General features: G+C 46.4%; 1 protein-coding gene across 1 annotated transcript in view; it reads left to right on the top strand.

Annotated features, from left to right (window-relative positions):
- LOC135536020 (C-myc promoter-binding protein-like) overlaps positions 1-25,654 on the top strand; it is a gene marked incomplete at its 3' end in the record, with an annotated part of 97,893 nt that extends 72,239 nt beyond the window's left edge. Inside the window, 10 exon segments of the mRNA XM_064962415.1 lie at positions 6,328-6,568; positions 12,694-13,193; positions 13,196-13,542; positions 13,763-13,979; positions 18,219-18,301; positions 18,528-18,703; positions 19,198-19,365; positions 20,938-21,118; positions 21,566-21,826; positions 25,550-25,654. Coding sequence (XP_064818487.1) covers positions 6,328-6,568; positions 12,694-13,193; positions 13,196-13,542; positions 13,763-13,979; positions 18,219-18,301; positions 18,528-18,703; positions 19,198-19,365; positions 20,938-21,118; positions 21,566-21,826; positions 25,550-25,654 — 2,279 coding nt within the window.
- Positions 25,655-25,658: the final 4 nt, after the last annotated feature.

Here is a 25,658-nt window from a genome sequence, read left to right on the forward strand (position 1 = left end):
TGTCTGTCTGTCTTCCATGATGTATTGGATGTCTCTGTAGTGCAGGGCTGGAGGATGTGAGTCAGCTGTGTCTATCACCCATAACTATTTCCTGTCTAGTTCTGTCTGTCTTGACATTCAGCCTTGTTTATATGGCTCTATATCTGTACTGGATGGTAGGTGATGGCGGTGAGCCTGTTGTAACTATCCATCAGAACTCACCTAGCGATTTAGACTTGTATTGATTGTCTAGTTGTGATGTCTCCATCTGTACTGCATAGTAGATATGCTTTACTCAGTTGACTGTGTGTTGTGGAGAACATGTCTCTCTACTCAGTTGACTGTATGTTGTGGAGAACATGTCTCTTTACTCAGTTGACTGTATGTTGTGGAGAACATGTCTCTCTACTCAGTTGACTGTATGTTGTGGAGAACATGTCTCTCTACTCAGTTGACTGTATGTTGTGGAGAACATGTCTCTCTACTCAGTTGACTGTATGTTGTGGAGAACATGTCTCTTTACTCAGTTGACTGTATGTTGTGGAGAACATGTCTCTTTACTCAGTTGACTGTATGTTGTGGAGAACATGTCTCTCTACTCAGTTGACTGTATGTTGTGGAGAACATGTCTCTTTACTCAGTTGACTGTATGTTGTGGAGAACATGTCTCTCTACTCAGTTGACTGTATGTTGTGGAGAACATGTCTCTTTACTCAGTTGACTGTATGTTGTGGAGAACATGTCTCTCTACTCAGTTGACTGTATGTTGTGGAGAACATGTCTCTTTACTCAGTTGACTGTATGTTGTGGAGAACATGTCTCTCTACTCAGTTGACTGTATGTTGTGGAGAACATGTCTCTCTACTCAGTTGACTGTATGTTGTGGAGAACATGTATCTCTACTCAGTTGACTGTATGTTGTGGAGAACATGTCTCTTTACTCAGTTGACTGTATGTTGTGGAGAACATGTCTCTTTACTCAGTTGACTGTATGTTGTGGAGAACATGTCTCTTTACTCAGTTGACTGTATGTTGTGGAGAACATGTCTCTCTACTCAGTTGACTGTATGTTGTGGAGAACATGTCTCTTTACTCAGTTGACTGTATGTTGTGGAGAACATGTCTCTTTACTCAGTTGACTGTATGTTGTGGAGAACATGTCTCTTTACTCAGTTGACTGTATGTTGTGGAGAACATGTCTCTCTACTCAGTTGACTGTATGTTGTGGAGAACATGTCTCTTTACTCAGTTGACTGTATGTTGTGGAGAACATGTCTCTCTACTCAGTTGACTGTATGTTGTGGAGAACATGTCTCTCTACTCAGTTGACTGTATGTTGTGGAGAACATGTCTCTTTACTCAGTTGACTGTATGTTGTGGAGAACATGTCTCTTTACTCAGTTGACTGTATGTTGTGGAGAACATGTCTCTTTACTCAGTTGACTGTATGTTGTGGAGAACATGTCTCTTTACTCAGTTGACTGTATGTTGTGGAGAACATGTCTCTACTCAGTTGACTGTATGTTGTGGAGAACATGTCTCTCTACTCAGTTGACTGTATGTTGTGTAGAACATGTCTCTTTACTCAGTTGACTGTATGTTGTGGAGAACATGTCTCTCTACTCAGTTGACTGTATGTTGTGGAGAACATGTCTCTCTACTCAGTTGACTGTATGTTGTGGAGAACATGTCTCTCTACTCAGTTGACTGTATGTTGTGGAGAACATGTCTCTCTACTCAGTTGACTGTATGTTGTGGAGAACATGTCTCTTTACTCAGTTGACTGTATGTTGTGGAGAACATGTCTCTTTACTCAGTTGACTGTATGTTGTGGAGAACATGTCTCTCTACTCAGTTGACTGTATGTTGTGGAGAACATGTCTCTTTACTCAGTTGACTGTATGTTGTGGAGAACATGTCTCTTTACTCAGTTGACTGTATGTTGTGTAGAACATGTCTCTTTACTCAGTTGACTGTATGTTGTGGAGAACATGTCTCTTTACTCAGTTGACTGTATGTTGTGGAGAACATGTCTCTTTACTCAGTTGACTGTATGTTGTGGAGAACATGTCTCTTTACTCAGTTGACTGTATGTTGTGGAGAACATGTCTCTTTACTCAGTTGACTGTATGTTGTGGAGAACATGTCTCTTTACTCAGTTGACTGTATGTTGTGGAGAACATGTCTCTTTAATCAGTTGACTGTATGTTGTGGAGAACATGTCTCTCTACTCAGTTGACTGTATGTTGTGGAGAACATGTCTCTTTACTCAGTTGACTGTATGTTGTGGAGAACATGTCTCTTTACTCAGTTGACTGTATGTTGTGGAGAACATGTCTCTTTACTCAGTTGACTGTATGTTGTGGAGAACATGTCTCTCTACTCAGTTGACTGTATGTTGTGGAGAACATGTCTCTTTACTCAGTTGACTGTATGTTGTGGAGAACATGTCTCTTTACTCAGTTGACTGTATGTTGTGGAGAACATGTCTCTTTACTCAGTTGACTGTATGTTGTGGAGAACATGTCTCTCTACTCAGTTGACTGTATGTTGTGGAGAACATGTCTCTCTACTCAGTTGACTGTATGTTGTGGAGAACATGTCTCTTTACTCAGTTGACTGTATGTTGTGGAGAACATGTCTCTTTACTCAGTTGACTGTATGTTGTGGAGAACATGTCTCTTTACTCAGTTGACTGTATGTTGTGGAGAACATGTCTCTTTACTCAGTTGACTGTATGTTGTGGAGAACATGTCTCTACTCAGTTGACTGTATGTTGTGGAGAACATGTCTCTCTACTCAGTTGACTGTATGTTGTGTAGAACATGTCTCTTTACTCAGTTGACTGTATGTTGTGGAGAACATGTCTCTCTACTCAGTTGACTGTATGTTGTGGAGAACATGTCTCTTTACTCAGTTGACTGTATGTTGTGGAGAACATGTCTCTTTACTCAGTTGACTGTATGTTGTGGAGAACATGTCTCTTTACTCAGTTGACTGTATGTTGTGGAGAACATGTCTCTCTACTCAGTTGACTGTATGTTGTGGAGAACATGTCTCTTTACTCAGTTGACTGTATGTTGTGGAGAACATGTCTCTTTACTCAGTTGACTGTATGTTGTGGAGAACATGTCTCTTTACTCAGTTGACTGTATGTTGTGGAGAACATGTCTCTCTACTCAGTTGACTGTATGTTGTGGAGAACATGTCTCTTTACTCAGTTGACTGTATGTTGTGGAGAACATGTCTCTCTACTCAGTTGACTGTATGTTGTGGAGAACATGTCTCTCTACTCAGTTGACTGTATGTTGTGGAGAACATGTCTCTTTACTCAGTTGACTGTATGTTGTGGAGAACATGTCTCTTTACTCAGTTGACTGTATGTTGTGGAGAACATGTCTCTTTACTCAGTTGACTGTATGTTGTGGAGAACATGTCTCTTTACTCAGTTGACTGTATGTTGTGGAGAACATGTCTCTCTACTCAGTTGACTGTATGTTGTGGAGAACATGTCTCTCTACTCAGTTGACTGTATGTTGTGTAGAACATGTCTCTTTACTCAGTTGACTGTATGTTGTGGAGAACATGTCTCTCTACTCAGTTGACTGTATGTTGTGGAGAACATGTCTCTCTACTCAGTTGACTGTATGTTGTGGAGAACATGTCTCTCTACTCAGTTGACTGTATGTTGTGGAGAACATGTCTCTCTACTCAGTTGACTGTATGTTGTGGAGAACATGTCTCTTTACTCAGTTGACTGTATGTTGTGGAGAACATGTCTCTTTACTCAGTTGACTGTATGTTGTGGAGAACATGTCTCTCTACTCAGTTGACTGTATGTTGTGGAGAACATGTCTCTTTACTCAGTTGACTGTATGTTGTGGAGAACATGTCTCTTTACTCAGTTGACTGTATGTTGTGTAGAACATGTCTCTTTACTCAGTTGACTGTATGTTGTGGAGAACATGTCTCTTTACTCAGTTGACTGTATGTTGTGGAGAACATGTCTCTTTACTCAGTTGACTGTATGTTGTGGAGAACATGTCTCTTTACTCAGTTGACTGTATGTTGTGGAGAACATGTCTCTTTACTCAGTTGACTGTATGTTGTGGAGAACATGTCTCTTTACTCAGTTGACTGTATGTTGTGGAGAACATGTCTCTTTAATCAGTTGACTGTATGTTGTGGAGAACATGTCTCTCTACTCAGTTGACTGTATGTTGTGGAGAACATGTCTCTTTACTCAGTTGACTGTATGTTGTGGAGAACATGTCTCTTTACTCAGTTGACTGTATGTTGTGGAGAACATGTCTCTTTACTCAGTTGACTGTATGTTGTGGAGAACATGTCTCTCTACTCAGTTGACTGTATGTTGTGGAGAACATGTCTCTTTACTCAGTTGACTGTATGTTGTGGAGAACATGTCTCTTTACTCAGTTGACTGTATGTTGTGGAGAACATGTCTCTTTACTCAGTTGACTGTATGTTGTGGAGAACATGTCTCTCTACTCAGTTGACTGTATGTTGTGGAGAACATGTCTCTCTACTCAGTTGACTGTATGTTGTGGAGAACATGTCTCTTTACTCAGTTGACTGTATGTTGTGGAGAACATGTCTCTTTACTCAGTTGACTGTATGTTGTGGAGAACATGTCTCTTTACTCAGTTGACTGTATGTTGTGGAGAACATGTCTCTTTACTCAGTTGACTGTATGTTGTGGAGAACATGTCTCTCTACTCAGTTGACTGTATGTTGTGGAGAACATGTCTCTCTACTCAGTTGACTGTATGTTGTGTAGAACATGTCTCTTTACTCAGTTGACTGTATGTTGTGGAGAACATGTCTCTCTACTCAGTTGACTGTATGTTGTGGAGAACATGTCTCTCTACTCAGTTGACTGTATGTTGTGGAGAACATGTCTCTCTACTCAGTTGACTGTATGTTGTGGAGAACATGTCTCTCTACTCAGTTGACTGTATGTTGTGGAGAACATGTCTCTTTACTCAGTTGACTGTATGTTGTGGAGAACATGTCTCTTTACTCAGTTGACTGTATGTTGTGGAGAACATGTCTCTCTACTCAGTTGACTGTATGTTGTGGAGAACATGTCTCTTTACTCAGTTGACTGTATGTTGTGGAGAACATGTCATGTTTCAGGAGAATAGTGTCTTTCCTGCCCAAAGGACCATGACAGATAGAGAGATAATAAAGTCTCCTCCTCTCCTCTCCTCCCTCCTTTCCTCTCACCTCCCCTCCTCTCCTCTCACCTCCTCTCCCCTTGTCTCTCCCCTCCTCCTTCCTCCTCTCTTCTCCTCCCTCCTTTCCTCTCACCTCCCCTCCTCTCTCCTCTCTCCTCCTCTCCCCTTGTCTCTCCCCTCCTCCTTCCTCCTCTCTTCTCCTCCCTCCTTTCCTCTCACCTCCCCAACTCTCTCCTCCTCTCCCCTTGTCTCTCCCCTCCTCCTCTCCTCTCCTCCCTCCTTTCCTCTCACCTCCCCTCCTCTCCTCTCACCTCCTCTCCCCTTGTCTCTCCCCTCCTCCTTCCTCCTCTCTTCTCCTCCCTCCTTTCCTCTCACCTCCCCTCCTCTCTCCTCTCTCCTCCTCCCCTTGTCTCTCCCCTCCTCCTTCCTCCTCTCTTCTCCTCCCTCCTTTCCTCTCACCTCCCCTCCTCTCCTCTCTCCTCCTCTCCCCTCCTCCTTCCTCCTCTCCTCTCCTCCCTCCTTTCCTCTCCCCTCCTCTCCTCTCACCTCCTCTCCCATTGTCTCTCCCCTCCTCCTTCCTCCTCTCTTCTCCTCCCTCCTTTCCTCTCACCTCCCCAACTCTCTCCTCTCTCCTCCTCTCCCCTTGTCTCTCCCCCTCCTCTCCTCTCTTCTCCTCCCTCCTTTCCTCCTCACCTCCCCTCCTCTCCTCTCTCCTCTCCTCCTCTCCCCTTGTCTCTCCCCTCCTCCTCTCTTCTCCTCCCTCCTTTCCTCCTCACCTCCCCTCCTCCTCACCTCCTCACCTCCTCTCCTCTCCTCCTCTCCCCTTGTCCCTCCCTCCTCCTTCTCCTCCCTCCTTTCCTCTCACCTCTCCTCTCTCCTCCTCTCCCCTTGTCTCTCCCATCCTCTTCTCCTCTCCCCTCCTCTCACCTCCCCTCACCTCCTCTCCCCTCTCTTTCCTCTCCTCTCCCCTCCTCTCACCTCTCCTCACCTCTTCTCCCCTCCTTTCTCCTCTTCTCCCCTCCTCTCCTCCTCTCCCATTGTCTCCCCTCTCTCCTCCTCTCACCTCCTCGCCCCTCCTCTCTCATCCTCTTCTCCTCTCCCCTCCTCTTCTATCCACTCCCCTCTTCACCTCCTCTCCCCTCCTCTCCAGGCCATGACTGGCAGGGTGTGCGAGGGTGCAGACTGAGTGGAGACAACAGGGTTGGTAGCAGTGGCACTCCAGTGTTGGGTCTGGGACTGCACCAGGGAGAGACTGACCCAGCCAGGATAGCAGAGAACCTGGGGGCAGACACCAAGATCCTCCAGGGGACCAGCTTCAGCCAGACCAACAGGCCGCGGTCGTTAGTCCTGGGAGGGTCAGAGGGGGCTGGAGCAACTGGGGGTAGAACCAGGTGAACATCATTGATGTGGAACGTTACTGACCCGCTGACATCTTGTGAAAGAGATTTGATCTCAGTGAGAGTAGTCTGTATTAATAAAGGAAGAGGGAGAGTAACCTGTATTAATAAAGGTAGAGGGAGAGTAACCTGTATTAATAAAGGTAGAGGGAGAGTAACCTGTATTAATAAAGGGAGAGTAACCTGTATTAATAAAGGGAGAGTAACCTGTATTAATAAAGGGAGAGTAACCTGTATTAATAAAGGGAGAGGGAGAGTAACCTGTATTAATAAACGTAGAGGCAGAGTAACCTGTATTGATAAAGGGAGAGTAACCTGTATTAATAAAGGGAGAGGGAGAGTAACCTGTATTAATAAAGGGAGAGTAACCTGTATTAATAAAGGCAGAGGGAGAGTAACCTGTATTGATACAGGCAGAGGGAGAGTAACCTGTATTAATAAAGGTAGAGGGAGAGTAACCTGTATTAATAAAGGCAGAGTAACATGTATTAATGAAGGCAGAGGGAGAGTAACCTGTATTAATAAAGGGAGAGTAATCTGTATTGATAAAGGGAGAGTAACCTGTATTGATAAAGGGAGAGTAACCTGTATTAATAAAGGGAGAGTAACCTGTATTAATAAAGGGAGAGGGAGAGTAACCTGTATTAATAAAGGGAGAGTAATCTGTATTGATAAAGGGAGAGTAACCTGTATTGATAAAGGCAGAGGGAGAGTAACCTGTATTAATAAAGGGAGAGTAACCTGTATTAATAAAGGGAGAGTAATCTGTATTGATAAAGGGAGAGTAACCTGTATTGATAAAGGGAGAGTAACCTGTATTAATAAAGGGAGAGTAACCTGTATTAATAAAGGGAGAGTAACCTGTATTAATAAAGTCAGAGGGAGAGTAACCTGTATTAATAAAGGGAGAGTAATCTGTATTGATAAAGGGAGAGTAACCTGTATTGATAAAGGGAGAGTAACCTGTATTAATAAAGGGAGAGTAACCTGTATTAATAAAGTCAGAGGGAGAGTAACCAGTATTAATAAAGGGAGAGTAGTCTGTATTGATAAAGGGAGAGTAACCTGTATTGATAAAGGGAGAGTAACCTGTATTAATAAAGGGAGAGTAACCTGTATTAATAAAGGCAGAGGGGGAGTAACCTGTATTAATAAAGGGAGAGTAACCTGTATTGATAAAGGGAGAGGGAGAGTAACCTGTATTAATAAAGGCAGAGGGAGAGTAACCTGTATTAATAAAGGGAGAGTAACCTGTATTAATAAAGGGAGAGTAATCCGTATTGATAAAGGGAGAGTAACCTGTATTGATAAAGGCAGAGGGAGAGTAACCTGTATTAATAAAGGGAGAGGGAGAGTGACCTGTATTAATAAAGGGAGAGTAACCTGTATTAATAAAAGGAGAGTAACCTGTATTAATAAAGACAGAGGGAGAGTAACCTGTATTAATAAAGGCAGAGGGAGAGTAACATGTATTAATAAAGGGAGAGTAACCTGTATTAATAAAGGCAGAGGGAGAGTAACCTGTATTAATAAAGGGAGAGTAACCTGTATTAATAAAGGCAGAGGGAGAGTAACCTGTATTAATAAAGGGAGAGTAACCTGTATTAATAAAGGCAGAGGGAGAGTAACATGTATTAATAAAGGGAGAGTAACCTGTATTAATAAAGGCAGAGGGAGAGTAACCTGTATTAATAAAGGGAGAGTAACCTGTATTAATAAAGGCAGAGAGAGAGTAACCTGTATTAATAGAGTGAGAGTAACCTGTATTAATAAAGGCAGAGTGAGAGTAACCTGTATTGATAAAGGTAGAGGGAGAGTAACCTGTATTAATAAAGGCAGAGGGAGAGTAACCTGTATTAATAAAGGGAGTGTAACCTGTATTAATAAAGGCAGAGTTAGAGTAACCTGTATTGATAAAGGGAGAGGGAGAGTAACCTGTATTAATAAAGGTAGAGGGAGAGTAACCTGTATTAATAAAGGGAGAGTAACCTGTATTAATAAAGGCAGAGGGAGAGTAACCTGTATTGATAAAGGGAGAGTAACCTGTATTAATAAAGGCAGAATGAGAGTAACCTGTATTGATAAAGGGAGAGGGACAGTAACCTGTATTAATAAAGGTTAAGGGAGAGTAACCTGTATTAATAAAGGCAGAGGGAGAGTAACCTGTATTGATAAAGGGAGAGTAACCTGTATTAATAAAGGCAGAGTGAGAGTAACCTGTATTGATAAATGCAGAGGGAGAGTAACCTGTATTAATAAAGGCAGAGGGAGAGTAACCTGTATTAATAAAGGGAGAGGGAGAGTAACCTGTATTGATAAAGGGAGAGGGAGAGTAACCTGTATTAATAAAGGTAGAGGGAGAGTAACCTGTATTAATAAAGGTAGAGGGAGAGTAACCTGTATTAATAAAGGGAGAGTAATCTGTATTGATAAAGGGAGAGTAACCTGTATTGATAAAGGCAGAGGGAGGGTAACCTGTATTAATAAAGGCAGAGGGAGAGTAACCTGTATTAATAAAGGGAGAGTAATCTGTATTGATAAAGGGAGAGTAACCTGTATTGATAAAGGGAGAGTAACCTGTATTAATAAAGGGAGAGTAACCTGTATTAATAAAGGGAGAGTAACCTGTATTAATAAAGTCAGAGGGAGAGTAACCTGTATTAATAAAGGGAGAGTAATCTGTATTGATAAAGGGAGAGTAACCTGTATTGATAAAGGGAGAGTAACCTGTATTAATAAAGGGAGAGTAACCAGTATTAATAAAGTCAGAGGGAGAGTAACCAGTATTAATAAAGGGAGAGTAGTCTGTATTGATAAAGGGAGAGTAACCTGTATTGATAAAGGGAGAGTAACCTGTATTAATAAAGGCAGAGGGGGAGTAACCTGTATTAATAAAGGGAGAGTAACCTGTATTGATAAAGGGAGAGGGAGAGTAACCTGTATTAATAAAGGCAGAGGGAGAGTAACCTGTATTAATAAAGGGAGAGTAACCTGTATTAATAAAGGGAGAGTAACCTGTATTAATAAAGGGAGAGTAATCTGTATTGATAAAGGGAGAGTAACCTGTATTGATAAAGGCAGAGGGAGAGTAACCTGTATTAATAAAGGGAGAGGGAGAGTGACCTGTATTAATAAAGGGAGAGTAACCTGTATTAATAAAAGGAGAGTAACCTGTATTAATAAAGGCAGAGGGAGAGTAACCTGTATTAATAAAGGCAGAGGGAGAGTAACATGTATTAATAAAGGGAGAGTAACCTGTATTAATAAAGGCAGAGGGAGAGTAACCTGTATTAATAAAGGGAGAGTAACCTGTATTAATAAAGGCAGAGGGAGAGTAACCTGTATTAATAAAGGGAGAGTAACCTGTATTAATAAAGGCAGAGGGAGAGTAACATGTATTAATAAAGGGAGAGTAACCTGTATTAATAAAGGCAGAGGGAGAGTAACCTGTATTAATAAAGGGAGAGTAACCTGTATTAATAAAGGCAGAGGGAGAGTAACCTGTATTAATAGAGTGAGAGTAACCTGTATTAATAAAGGCAGAGTGAGAGTAACCTGTATTGATAAAGGTAGAGGGAGAGTAACCTGTATTAATAAAGGGAGAGTAATCTGTATTGATAAAGGGAGAGTAACCTGTATTGATAAAGGGAGAGTAACCTGTATTAATAAAGGGAGAGTAACCTGTATTAATAAAGGGAGAGTAACCTGTATTAATAAAGTCAGAGGGAGAGTAACCTGTATTAATAAAGGGAGAGTAATCTGTATTGATAAAGGGAGAGTAACCTGTATTGATAAAAGGAGAGTAACCTGTATTAATAAAGGGAGAGTAACCTGTATTAATAAAGTCAGAGGGAGAGTAACCAGTATTAATAAAGGGAGAGTAGTCTGTATTGATAAAGGGAGAGTAACCTGTATTGATAAAGGGAGAGTAACCTGTATTAATAAAGGGAGAGTAACCTGTATTAATAAAGGCAGAGGGGGAGTAACCTGTATTAATAAAGGGAGAGTAACCTGTATTGATAAAGGGAGAGGGAGAGTAACCTGTATTAATAAAGGCAGAGGGAGAGTAACCTGTATTAATAAAGGGAGAGTAACCTGTATTAATAAAGGAGAGTAATCTGTATTGATAAAGGGAGAGTAACCTGTATTGATAAAGGCAGAGGGAGAGTAACCTGTATTAATAAAGGGAGAGGGAGAGTGACCTGTATTAATAAAGGGAGAGTAACCTGTATTAATAAAAGGAGAGTAACCTGTATTAATAAAGGCAGAGGGAGAGTAACCTGTATTAATAAAGGCAGAGGGAGAGTAACATGTATTAATAAAGGAGAGTAACCTGTATTAATAAAGGCAGAGGGAGAGTAACCTGTATTAATAAAGGAGAGTAACCTGTATTAATAAAGGCAGAGGGAGAGTAACCTGTATTAATAAAGGGAGAGTAACCTGTATTAATAAAGGCAGAGGGAGAGTAACATGTATTAATAAAGGGAGAGTAACCTGTATTAATAAAGGCAGAGGGAGAGTAACCTGTATTAATAAAGGGAGAGTAACCTGTATTAATAAAGGCAGAGGGAGAGTAACCTGTATTAATAGAGTGAGAGTAACCTGTATTAATAAAGGCAGAGTGAGAGTAACCTGTATTGATAAAGGTAGAGGGAGAGTAACCTGTATTAATAAAGGCAGAGGGAGAGTAACCTGTATTAATAAAGGGAGTGTAACCTGTATTAATAAAGGCAGAGTTAGAGTAACCTGTATTGATAAAGGGAGAGGGAGAGTAACCTGTATTAATAAAGGTAGAGGGAGAGTAACCTGTATTGATAAAGGGAGAGTAACCTGTATTAATAAAGGGAGAGTAACCTGTATTAATAAAGGCAGAGGGAGAGTAACCTGTATTGATAAAGGGAGAGTAACCTGTATTAATAAAGGCAGAATGAGAGTAACCTGTATTGATAAAGGGAGAGGGACAGTAACCTGTATTAATAAAGGTTGAGGGAGAGTAACCTGTATTAATAAAGGGAGAGTAACCTGTATTAATAAAGGCAGAGGGAGAGTAACCTGTATTGATAAAGGGAGAGTAACCTGTATTAATAAAGGCAGAGGGAGAGTAACCTGTATTAATAAAGGGAGAGTAACCTGTATTAATAAAGGCAGAGGGAGAGTAACCTGTATTGATAAAGGGAGAGTAACCTGTATTAATAAAGGCAGAGTGAGAGTAACCTGTATTGATAAATGCAGAGGGAGAGTAACCTGTATTAATAAAGGCAGAGGGAGAGTAACCTGTATTAATAAAGGGAGAGGGAGAGTAACCTGTATTGATAAAGGGAGAGGGAGAGTAACCTGTATTAATAAAGGTAGAGGGAGAGTAACCTGTATTAATAAAGGGAGAGTAACCTGTATTAATAAAGGCAGAGGGAGAGTAACCTGTATTAATAAACGTAGAGGCAGAGTAACCTGTATTGATAAAGGGAGAGTAACCTGTATTAATAAAGGCAGAGGGAGAGTAACCTGTATTGATAAAGGGAGAGTAACCTGTATTAATAAAGGCAGAGTGAGAGTAACCTGTATTGATAAATGCAGAGGGAGAGTAACCTGTATTAATAAAGGCAGAGGGAGAGTAACCTGTATTAATAAAGGGAGAGGGAGAGTAACCTGTATTGATAAAGGGAGAGGGAGAGTAACCTGTATTAATAAAGGTAGAGGGAGAGTAACCTGTATTAATAAAGGTAGAGGGAGAGTAACCTGTATTAATAAAGGGAGAGTAACCTGTATTAATAAAGGGAGAGGGAGAGTAACCTGTATTGATAAAGGGAGAGTAACCTGTATTAATAAAGGGAGAGGGAGAGTAACCTGTATTGATAAAGGGAGAGGGAGAGTAACCTGTATTGATAAAGGCAGAGGGAGAGTAACCTGTATTGATAAAGGGAGAGGGAGAGTAACCTGTATTAATAAAGGGAGAGGGAGAGTAACCTGTATTAATAAAGGTAGAGGGAGAGTAACCTGTATTGATAAAGGCAGAGGGAGAGTAACCTGTATTAATAAAGGGAGAGTAACCTGTATTAATAAAGGCAGAGTAACCTGTATTGATAAAGGCAGAGTATCTGATCTCTTCATTTCTCCATCAGGCGCTGCAGACGTAGAGACAGCCCTGAAGACGGAGAGGAGAGGGACTGGAGTGACGAGGACCAGAATGACAAGAATAATACAGACGCCATCTTTGATCTGGAGGACCTAGATCTGGACGGACCAACCACAGAGAGCGTTGCTAAAACCAGCCAATCACGGAAGAGGACAGTGGAACGCAGCGCCAGCTATGGCGGTGTGGGTGTGGCCTCAGCCTGGCGGGGCACCGTTAAACGAACGGGGATCGAGACAGGCTTCGACCCGCTGTCCCTCCTGGCGGCCGAGTCCAAGTCCCAGGGAGACAGAGAGGACGACCTGGAAGTAGAGATGGATGGGGTCGTGACCCCTACGGGCCGGCGCCAGGACCACCTGGCTAGGGAGATAGAGATGTACATGAACCATATGGGTTCTCCGCTGAACAGCCGGACACCCAGTATGGACCTCCAGGACCCCTCCAGCCCCCTGTTCCTCCACCCTCCTCCCCCACTTATCACCACCCCGACGGGCCCAGTCTCCCCCATACCTCCCCTCTCAGGACAGGAGCATTACCTCGCTCCAGGACCCACAACTCCCCCTCGCCCTCCCAGCCTGCCAGACAGAGGCTCTGGTCCTCACCCCCTGTCCCCACTCCACCCCCAGCCCACAGCCCAGCCCCTACCGGGAGAGGGAGAGACAGGGACCTGGGTTTGCTGTCCCCGTCTCTGTCCTCCTCCTCCTTCGCCCTGGACCAGCTCCTCACCCCCACCCTGGATGTGTTGAAGAGCAGCATGTTCTCGGCAGGGAAAGGTGTGGCGGAGAAGGCTAGCCGGTGGTACTCTCGCCTGGCCACCTCCTACACCGCGCCCACCAAGGTACGCTCAGCGCTTTGTCAATGGAGGGTGTTCTGCTGGTGCGTCAGTCAAAATAACACATTTCTGAATGGCTTAAGATATTTTGTAATACTGTGTGACATGAATCAAAGTGTCTTGTCCACATCCCACTACCTAATGCAACTAGGTGCCTCTCAGATTCTCAAACACATTACAGCAACATTTATTTTGTTCCTGAACCTCCATTGTCCACCCCCTCCAGGATGGTAACTGTGACCGTCTGAGTGTGTCCTCTCTGGGCATGGACCCTGACTGCTCCTCCCTGTTGGATGTGGATGAGGAGGGCCTGGGGGACCCAGACGGCTCCATCACCTCCCCTCAGAGAAATGGCCCCGGGCCCCGTAGGAGCCCAAGGAGAAGCCCGTCCAGACGCAGTCCCCTGAGGAGCAGACTGGACAGTTCCACACACAGACAGACAGGTAACATATGTCTGCCCTGTCACTGGGGAGGAGAGAGAGGGGGAGGAGCTAGGATCAGACAACCAGGTACTGTCCTGTCACTGAGGAGGAGAGAGAGGGAGGAGCTAGGATCAGACAACCAGGTACTGTCCTGTCACTGAGGAGGAGAGAGAGAGGGGGAGGAGCTAGGATCAGACAACCAGGTACTGTCCTGTCACCGAGGAGGAGAGAGAGAGGGGGAGGAGCTAGGATCAGACAACCAGGTACTGCCCTGTCACTGAGGAGGAGAGAGAGAGAGGGGGAGGAGCTAGGATCAGACAACCAGGTACTGTCCTGTCACTGAGGAGGAGAGAGAGGGTGGAGCTAGGATCAGACAACCAGGTACTGTCCTGTCACTGAGGAGGAGAGAGAGAGAGGGGAGGAGCTAGGATCAGACAACCAGGTACTGTCCTGTCACTGAGGAGGAGAGAGAGAGAGAGGGAGGAGCTAGGATCAGACAACCAGGTACTGTCCTGTCACTGAGGAGGAGAGAGAGGGGGAGGAGCTAGGATCAGACAACCTGGTACTGTCCTGTCACTGAGGAGGAGAGAGAGGGGGAGGAGCTAGGATCAGACAACCAGGTACTGTCCTGTCACTGAGGAGGAGAGAGAGGGGAGGAGCTAGGATCAGACAACCTGGTACTGTCCTGTCACTGAGGCAGAGAGAGAGGGGGAGGAGCTAGGATCAGACAACCAGGTACTGTCCTGTCACTGAGGAGGAGAGAGAGGGGGGGAGGAGCTAGGATCAGACAACCAGGTACTGTCCTGTCACTGAGGAGGAGAGAGACAGGGGGAGGAGCTAGGATCAGACAACCAGGTACTGTCCTGTCACTGAGGAGGAGAGAGAGGGGAGGAGCTAGGATCAGACAACCAGGTACTGTCCTGTCACTGAGGAGAGAGAGAGGGGGAGGAGCTAGGATCAGACAACCTGGTACTGTCCTGTCACTGAGGAGGAGAGAGAGGGGGAGGAGCTAGGATCAGACAACCAGGTACTGTCCTGTCACCGAGGAGGAGAGAGAGAGGGGGAGGAGCTAGGATCAGACAACCAGGTACTGCCCTGTCACTGAGGAGGAGAGAGAGGGGGAGGAGCTAGGATCAGACAACCAGGTACTGTCCTGTCACTGAGGAGGAGAGAGAGGGTGGAGCTAGGATCAGACAACCAGGTACTGTCCTGTCACTGAGGAGGAGAGAGAGAGAGGGGGAGGAGCTAGGATCAGACAACCAGGTACTGTCCTGTCACTGAGGAGGAGAGAGAGAGAGAGGGAGGAGCTAGGATCAGACAACCAGGTACTGTCCTGTCACTGAGGAGGAGAGAGAGGGGGAGGAGCTAGGATCAGACAACCAGGTACTGTCCTGTCACTGAGGAGGAGAGAGAGGGGGAGGAGCTAGGATCAGACAACCAGGTACTGTCCTGTCACTGAGGAGGAGAGAGAGGGGGAGGAGCTAGGATCAGACAACCTGGTACTGTCCTGTCACTGAGGAGGAGAGAGAGGGGAGGAGCTAGGATCAGACAACCAGGTACTGTCCTGTCACTGAGGAGGAGAGAGAGGGGGAGGAGCTAGGATCAGACAACCAGGTACTGTCCTGTCACTGAGGAGGAGAGAGACAGGGGGAGGAGCTAGGATCAGACAACCAGGTACTGTCCTGTCACTGAGGAGGAGAGAGACAGGGGGAGGAGCTAGGATCAGACAACCAGGTACTGTCCTGTCACTGAGGAGGAGAGAGAGGGGGAGGAGCTAGGATCAGACAACCAGGTACTGTCCTGTCACTGAGGAGGAGAGAGAGGGAGGAGATAGGATCAGACAACCAGGTACTGTCCTGTCACTGAAGAGGAGAGAGAGGGGGAGGAGCTAGGATCAGACAACCAGGTACTGCCCTGTCACTGAAGAGGAGAGAGAAAGGGAGGAGCTAGGATCAGACAACCAGGTACTGTCCTGTCACTGAGGAGGAGAGAGAGGGGGAGGAGCTAGGATCAGACAACCAGGTACTGTCCTGTCACTGAAGAGGAGAGAGAGGGGGAGGAGCTAGGATCAGACAACCAGGTACTGTCCTGTCACTGAGGAGGAGAGAGAGGGGGAGGAGCTAGGATCAGACAACCAGGTACTGTCCTGTCACTGAGGAGAGAGAGAGAGGGGAGGAGCTAGGATCAGACAACCAGGTACTGTCCTGTCACTGAGGAGGAGAGAGACAGGGGGAGGAGCTAGGATCAGACAACCAGGTACTGTCCTGTCACTGAGGAGGAGAGAGAGGGGGAGGGGCTAGGATCAGACAACCAGGTACTGTCCTGTCACTGAGGAGGAGAGAGAGAGGGAGGAGCTAGGATCAGACAACCAGGTACTGTCCTGTCACTGAGGAGGAGAGAGAGAGGGAGGAGCTAGGATCAGACAACCAGGTACTGTCCTGTCACTGAGGAGGAGAGAGAGAGGGGGAGGAGCTAGGATCAGACAACCAGGTACTGTCCTGTCACTGGGGAGGAGAGAGAGAGGGGGAGGAGCTAGGATCAGACAACCAGGTACTGTCCTGTCACTGAGGAGGAGAGAGAGAGGGGGAGGAGCTAGGATCAGACAACCAGGTACTGTCCTGTCACTAAGGAGGAGAGAGAGGGAGGAGCTAGGATCAGACAACCGGGTACTGCCCTGTCACTGAAGAGGAGAGAGAGGGAGGAGCTAGGATCAGACAACCAGGTACTGTCCTGTCACTGAGGAGGAGCGAGTGGGAGGAGCTAGGATCAGACAACCAGGTACTGTCCTGTCACTGAGGAGGAGAGAGAAAGGGAGGAGCTAGGATCAGACAACCAGGTACTGTCCTGTCACTGGGGAGGAGAGAGAGAGGGGGAGGAGCTAGGATCAGACAACCAGGTACTGTCCTGTCACTGAGGAGGAGAGAGAGGGAGGAGCTAGGATCAGACAACCAGATACTGCCCTGTCACTGAAGAGGAGAGAGAGGGGGAGGAGCTAGGTTCAGACAACCAGGTACTGCCCTGTCACTGAAGAGGAGAGAGAGGGAGGAGCTAGAATCAGACAACCAGGTACTGTCCTGTCACTGAAGAGGAGAGAGAGGGAGGAGCTAGGATCAGACAACCAGGTACTGTCCTGTCACTGGGGAGGAGAGAGAGAGGGGGAGGAGCTAGGATCAGACAACCAGGTACTGTCCTGTCACTGAGGAGGAGAGAGAGGGAGGAGCTAGGGTCAGACAACCAGGTACTGTCCTGTCACTGGGGAGGAGAGAGAGAGGGGGAGGAGCTAGGGTCAGACAACCGGGTACTGTCCTGTCACTGAGGAGGAGAGAGAGAGGGGGAGGAGCTAGGATCAGACAACCAGGTACTGTCCTGTCACTGAGGAGGAGAGAGAGAGGGGGCGGAGCTAGGATCAGACAACCAGGTACTGTCCTGTCACTGAGGAGGAGAGAGAGGGAGGAGCTAGGATCAGACAACCAGGTACTGTCCTGTCACTGGGGAGGAGAGAGAGAGGGGGAGGAGCTAGGATCAGACAACCAGGTACTGTCCTGTCATTAAGGAGGAGAGAGACAGGGGGAGGAGCTAGGATCAGACAACCAGGTACTGTCCTGTCACTGAGGAGGAGAGAGAGGGTGGAGCTAGGGTCAGACAACCAGGTACTGTCCTGTCATTAAGGAGGAGAGAGACAGGGGGAGGAGCTAGGATCAGACAACCAGGTACTGTCCTGTCACTGAGGAGGAGAGAGAGGGGGAGGAGCTAGGATCAGACAACCAGGTACTGTCCTGTCACTGGGGAGGAGAGAGAGAGGGGGAGGAGCTAGGATCAGACAACCAGGTACTGTCCTGTCACTGAAGAGGAGAGAGAGAGAGAGGGTGGAGCTAGGATCAGACAACCAGGTACTGTCCTGTCACTGAGGAGGAGAGAGAGGGTGGAGCTAGGATCAGACAGGATGTAGGGGAGGGAGAAAGGACTCTTACCAAACTAGGCCAGCAGACGATGCCTTGTGCAGTTGAGTGGATTGAGGTAAAGTCTGATTGGAGCTCTTCAATCATGCTACTCAGACCCTCTGCCCTTCTCCTGTCTCATTAGCATCCAGTGTGCAACAAGTAGTGCACTGGCACTGCTGACATGGAAATGTCCTGCCCTGAGTTAGCGCTTCGCTAACGGCTAGCCATCAGAGACTGTTTACTGCTGACACCAATGATAGCAGATGTTCATGGATGATGGTGTGCTCCTTCTCCCGGTTGTGTCCTGTCTCTCCTCCAGGCTTTCCTCCCCCAGACTGTTCTGATCTGGGCTCGTCTCGCTACACCAGCAATACCAGTGTCTTCCAGAACTACGCCATGGAGGTGAGGGCACCACACTTACAGACCTCTCAAACTAAACCAGAACAACTCACAGGAACATTGAAACGAAGCCAGATAGGACGATCAATCAAGTATCAATGACATGCGAGACAAAGGGACCAAGGACTCTTCTCATTCATACAACCAGGCCAGGGGGGGGTCTCTGCCATTTTGTGCCGACCCCTGATTGACCTAACGTCCATCTTGGCTCTGCTGTGTGTGTTTCCAGCTGTTGATCTCCAGCTGTTCTCGCTGTAAGACGTGTGACGGTCTGGTGTACGACGAGGAGATCATGGCAGGATGGACGGCTGACGACTCCAACCTCAACACCACCTGTCCCTTCTGTGGGAACCCCTTCCTCCCCTTCCTGAATGTAGAGATCAGAGACCTGAGAGGACCTGGGAGGTACACTAGATATACACACCTCCTCACCTCCTCCGTTCCCCTGATATCACACCTCCTCTGTTCCCCTGATATCACACCTCCTCTGTTCCCCTGATATCACACCTCCTCTGTTCCCCTGATATCACACCTCCTCTGTTCCCCTGATATCACACCTCCTCTGTTCCCCTGATATCACACCTCCTCACCTCCTCTGTTCCCCTGATATCACACCTCCTCTGTTCCCCTGATATCACACCTCCTCTGTTCCCCTGATATCACACCTCTGTTCCCCTGATATCACACCTCCTCTGTTCCCCTGATATCACACCTCCTCACCTCCTCTGTTCCCCTGATATCACACCTCCTCTGTTCCCCTGATATCACACCTCCTCTGTTCCCCTGATATCACACCTCCTCTGTTCCCCTGATATCACACCTCCTCTGTTCCCCTGATATCACACCTCCTCTGTTCCCCTGATATCACACCTCCTCTCCTCTCCTCCTCTCACCTTCAGGTTCTACCTGAAGAGCAGTCCGTCAGCGGACGAGGCTGTGTCATCGTCCTACTCTGTGTCCACCGGTCTGGACACCGGGACGTCCACTCTGTCCACTCCCTGTCCCACTACTGTCCTGTCTCCTCTCTCACCCAGGATCACTGTAGAGGGCTGCTCTGGTAACAGCAGGTACACTGCACTATACACTACGCACTAAACACTACACACTAAAACACTAAACACGACACACTACACACCAACCCTTGTCCCACCACCATCCTCTCCGATAAACCCTATCCTACCACCCCTAGCCTACCACCCCTATCCTACCACCCCTAGTCTACCACCCCTCGCCTACCACCCCTAGCCTACCACCACTAGCCTACCACCCCTAGTCTACCACCCCTAGCCTACCACCCCTAGCCTACCACCCCTAGCCTACCACCCCTATCCTACCACCGCTAGCCTACCACCCCTATCCTACCACCCCTAGCCTACCACCCCTATCCTACCACCCCTAGCCTACCACCCCTATCCTACCACCCCTAGCCTACCACCCCTATCCTACCACCCCTAGCCTACCACCCCTAGCCTACCACCCCTAGTCTACCACCCCTATCCTACCACCCCTAGCCTACCACCCCTAGCCTACCACCCCTAGCCTACCACCCCTATCCTACCACCCCTATCCTACCACCCCTAGTTTACCAACCCATATCCTACCACCCCTAGTCTACCACCCCTAGTCTACCACCCCTAGCCATTTAGTTTCCTGGGACTATTAGTCAGTGTTAGTATAGTGGTAGTGTCCTCTCTCTGTTAGTGACCAGAGACTATTAGTCAGTGTTAGTATAGTGGTAGTGTCCTCTCTCTCTGTTAGTGACCTGAGACTATTAGTCAGTGTTAGTATAGTGGTAGTGTCCTCTCTCTCTGTTAGTGACCTGAGACTATTAGTCAGTGTTAGTATAGTGGTAGTGTCCTCTCTCTGTTAGTGACCTGAGACTATTAGTCAGTGTTAGTATAGTGGTAGTGTCCTCTCTCTCTCTGTTAGTGACCAGAGACTATTAGTCAGTGTTAGTATAGTGGTAGTGTCCTCTCTCTCTGTTAGTGACCTGAGACTATTAGTCAGTGTTAGTATAGTGGTAGTGTCCTCTCTCTCTCTGTTAGTGACCTGAGACTATTAGTCAGTGTTAGTATAGTGGTAGTGTCCTCTCTCTCTCTGTTAGTGACCAGAGACTATTAGTCAGTGTTAGTATAGTGGTAGTGTCCTCTCTCTCTCTGTTAGTGACCTGAGACTATTAGTCAGTGTTAGTATAGTGGTAGTGTCCTCTCTCTCTGTTAGTGACCTGAGACTAGTAGTCAGTGTTAGTATAGTGGTAGTGTCCTCTCTCTCTCTGTTAGTGACCTGAGACTATTAGTCAGTGTTAGTATAGTGGTAGTGTCCTCTCTCCCTCCTCATTTGGGTGTCTGTTGGATCACGTGACGTCTCATTAGAGAAGGTGTTTGCAACCGATAACAGGAGCTCCTCCTGGTCCTAACACTGATCTGTGTGTGTGTGTGTGTGTGTGTGTGTGTGTGTGTGTACTGTGTGTACTGTGTGTACTGTGTGTGTGTGTACTGTGTGTGTGTGTACTGTATGTGTACTGTGTGTGTGTGTACTGTGTGTGTGTGTACTGTGTGTACTGTGTGTACTGTGTGTGTGTGTGTGTGTGTACTGTATGTGTACTGTGCGTGTGTGTGTGTCCGTCCGTCCGTCCCCAGGCTGTCGTCGTCCAGGGCCCAGGGTATAGAGATCCCTACAGAGCGGCGTCAGGGGGCCCTGTCCCCGGGGTCAGCTATGGTGCGGAGTGTCAGTGCCTTTGACCCCATGGAGGAACCAACTCCACTCAACCACAATGTACCCACTTCAGGCAGCCTGCCCAGCCGACTCAACGAGGCCAGCGTGAGACAGACCCCCAAAACACACATAATACTGTGTTCTCACACACACACACACACACACACACACACACACACACACACACACACACACACACACACACACACACACACACACACACACACACACACACACAGTACACACACATTCACACACACACACACATTCACACACACACACACACACACACACATTCACACACACACACACACACATTCACACACACACACATACACACACACACACACACACACACAACTTCTCAACTTTAACCCCCTGACCCCTAACTTCTCAACTTTAACCCCTAACTTCTCAACTCTAAACCCTGACCCCTAACTTCTCAACTTTAACCCCTGACCCCTAACTTCTCAACTTTAACCCCTAACTTCTCAACTTTAACCCCTGACCCCTAACTTCTCAACTTTAACCCCTGACCCTTAACCCCCCCAGGACCCCCTGAGTGTTGATATGGAGTGGCGTCTCCACCACCCAGAACCAGTCACAGTACCCTACCTGAGTCCCCTGGTGCTGTGGAAGGAGCTGGAGTCCCTGCTGGAGAACGAGGGAGACCCTGTTATCACAGTGTCAGCCGTGGTGGACCACCATCCTATCATCTACTGGAACCTGGTTTGGTCCTTCAGACGTCTGGACCTGCCCAGCAACCTGCCTGGACTCATACTGACCTCAGAGCACTGTAACAGGGGATCTACGGTAGGGAACACTGTCTATACACTCCCTGTCTATATGTCTCACCCCTTATTCCCTGTCTATATGTCTCACCCCTTATTCCCTGTCTATATGTCTCACCCCTTATTCCCTGTCTATATGTCTCACCCCTTATTCCCTGTCTATATGTCTCACCCCTTATTCCCTGTCTATATGTCTCACCCCTTATTCCCTGTCTATACACCTCACCCCTTATTCCCTGTCTATACACTCCCTGTCTATACACCTCACCCCTTATTCCCTGTTTATACACCTCACCCCTTATTCCCTGTCTATACACCTCACCCCTTATTCCCTGTCTATATACCTCAACCCTTATTCCCTGTCTATACACCTCACCCCTTATTCCCTGTCTATACACCTCACCCCTTATTCCCTGTCTATACACCTCACCCCTTATTCCCTGTCTATACACCTCACCCCTTATTCCCTGTCTATACACCTCACCCCTTATTCCCTGTCTATACACCTCACCCCTTATTCCCTGTCTATACATCTCACCCCTTATTCCCTGTCTATACACCTCACCCCTTATTCCCTGTCTATACATCTCACCCCTTATTCCCTGTCTATACACCTCACCCCTTATTCCCTGTCTATACATCTCACCCCTTATTCCCTGTCTATACACCTCACCCCTTATTCCCTGTCTATACATCTCACCCCTTATTCCCTGTCTATACGTCTCACCCCTTATTCCCTGTCTATACACCTCACCCCTTATTCCCTGTCTATACACCTCACCCCTTATTCCCTGTCTATACACCTCACCCCTTATTCCCTGTCTATACACCTCACCCTTTATTCCCTGTCTATACGTCTCACCCTTTATTCCCTGTCTATACACCTCACCCCTTATTCCCTGTCTATACACCTCACCCCTTATTCCCTGTCTATACACCTCACCCCTTATTCCCTGTCTATACACCTCACCCCTTATTCCCTGTCTATACACCTCACCCCTTATTCCCTGTCTATACACCTCACCCCTTATTCCCTGTCTATACACCTCACCCCTTATTCCCTGTCTATACACCTCACCCCTTATTCCCTGTCTATACACCCCACCCCTTATTCCCTGTCTATACACCTCACCCCTTATTCCCTGTCTATACATCTCACCCTTATTCCCTGTCTATACACCTCACCCCTTATTCCCTGTCTATACACCTCACCCCTTATTCCCTGTCTATACACCTCACCCCTTATTCCCTGTCTATACACCACACCCCTTATTCCCTGTCTATACACCACACCCCTTATTCCCTGTCTATACACCTCACCCCTTATTCCCTGTCTATACACCTCACCCCTTATTCCCTGTCTATACACCTCACCCCTTATTCCCTGTCTATACACCTCACCCCTTATTCCCTGTCTATACACCTCACCCCTTATTCCCTGAGTATACACCTCACCCCTTATTTCCTGTGTATACACCTCATCCCTTATTCCCTGTCTATACATCTCACCCCTTATTCCCTGTCTATACATCTCACCCCTTATTCCTTGTCTATACACCTCACCCCTTATTCCCTGTCTATACATCTCACCCCTTATTCCCTGTCTATACATCTCACCCCTTATTCCCTGTCTATACATCTCACCCCTTATTCCCTGTCTATACATCTCCTCCCCCTTATTCCCTGTCTATACACCTCACCCCTTATTCCCTGTCTATACATCTCACCCCTTATTCTCTGTCTATACATCTCACCCTTATTCCCTGTCTATACACCTCACCCCTTATTCCCTGTCTATACATCTCACCCCTTATTCCCTGTCTATACATCTCACCCCTTATTCCCTGTCTATACACCTCACCCCTTATTCCCTGTCTATACATCTTACCCCTTATTCCCTGTCTATACACCTCACCCCTTATTCCCTGTCCCTACGTCTCCCTCCAGATATATTGTCATTGAGCTGGTGTGTGTGCCTTGCGAAAGTATTCGGCCCCCTTGAACTTTACGACCTTTTGCCACATTTCAGGCTTCAAACATAAAGATATAAAACTGTATTTTTTTGTGAAGAATCAACAACAAGTGGGACACAATCATGAAGTGGAATGACATTTATTGGATATTTCAAACTTTTTTAACAAATCAAAAACTGAAAAATTGGGCGTGCAAAATTATTCAGCCCCCTTAAGTTAATACTTTGTAGCTCCACCTTTTGCTGTGATTACAGCTGTAAGTCGCTTGGGGTATGTCTCTATCAGTTTTGCACATCGAGAGACTGAAATGTTTTCCCATTCCTCCTTGCAAAACAGCTCGAGCTCAGTGAGGTTGGATGTAGAGCATTTGTGAACAGCAGTTTTCAGTTCTTTCCACAGATTCTCGATTGGATTCAAGTCTGGACTTTGACTTGGCCATTCTAACACCTGGATATGTTTATTTTTGAACCATTCCATTGTAGATTTTGCTTTATGTTTTGGATCATTGTCTTGTTGGAAGACAAATCTCCGTCCCAGTTTCAGGTCTTTTGCAGATTCCATCAGGTTTTCTTCCAGAATGGTCCTGTATTTGGCTCCATCCATCTTCCCATCAATTTTAACCATCTTCCCTGTCCCTGCTGAAGAAAAGCAGGCCCAAACCATGATGCTGCCACCACCATGTTTGACAGTGGGTATGGAGTGTTCAGGGTGATGAGCTGTGTTGCTTTTACGCCAAACATAACGTTTTGCATTGTTGCCAAAAAGTTCAATGTTGGTTTCATCTGACCAGAGCACCTTCTTCCACATGTTTGGTGTGTCTCCCAGGTGGCTTGTGGCAAACTTTAAACAACACTTTTTATGGATATCTTTAAGAAATGGCTTTCTTCTTGCCACTCTTCCATAAAGGCCAGATTTGTGCAATATACGACTGATTGTTGTCCTATGGACAGAGTCTCCCACCTCAGCTGTAGATCTCTGCAGTTCATCCAGAGTGATCATGGGCCTCTTGGCGGCATCTCTGATCAGTCTTCTCCTTGTATGAGCTGAAAGTTTAGAGGGACGGCCAGGTCTTGGTAGATTTGCAGTGGTCTGATACTCCTTCCATTTCAATATTATCGCTTGCACAGTGCTCCTTGGGATGTTTAAAGCTTGGGAAATCTTTTTGTATCCAAATCCGGCTTTAAACTTCTTCACAACAGTATCTAGGACCTGCCTGGTGTGTTCCTTGTTCTTCATGATGCTCTCTGCGCTTTTAACGGACCTCTGAGACTATCACAGTGCAGGTGCAGTTATACGGAGACTTGATTACACACAGGTGGATTGTATTTATCATCATTAGTCATTTAGGTCAACATTGGATCATTCAGAGATCCTCACTGAACTTCTGGAGAGTTTGCTGCACTGAAAGTAAAGGGGCTGAATAATTTTGCACGCCCAATTTTTCAGTTTTTGATTTGTTAAAAAAGTTTGAAATATCCATAAATGTCGTTCCACTTCATGATTGTGTCCCACTTGTTGTTGATTCTTCACAAAAAAATACAGTTGTATATCTTTATGTTTAAAGCCTGAAATGTGGCAAAAGGTCGCAAAGTTCAAGGGGGCCGAATACTTTCGCAAGGCACTGTATATTGTCATTGAGCTGGTGTGTGTGTGTCATATATATTGTCATTGAGCTGGTGTGTGTCATATATATTGTCATTGAGCTGGTGTGTGTGTGTGTCATATATATTGTCATTGAGCTGGTGTGTGTGTGTCTGTCCCTGTCCTTCCAGGTCCCTCGCCACTGGATGTCAGAGGACAGTAAACACGTGTTGATCCAGATCTTATGGGACAACCTCAAGCTGCACCGGGATCTCATCCAGCCGTTCTACATCCTGTGGA

Source organism: Oncorhynchus masou, unplaced genomic scaffold, assembly GCF_036934945.1.
Source record: "Oncorhynchus masou masou isolate Uvic2021 unplaced genomic scaffold, UVic_Omas_1.1 unplaced_scaffold_545, whole genome shotgun sequence".
Classification (NCBI taxonomy): domain Eukaryota; kingdom Metazoa; phylum Chordata; class Actinopteri; order Salmoniformes; family Salmonidae; genus Oncorhynchus; species Oncorhynchus masou.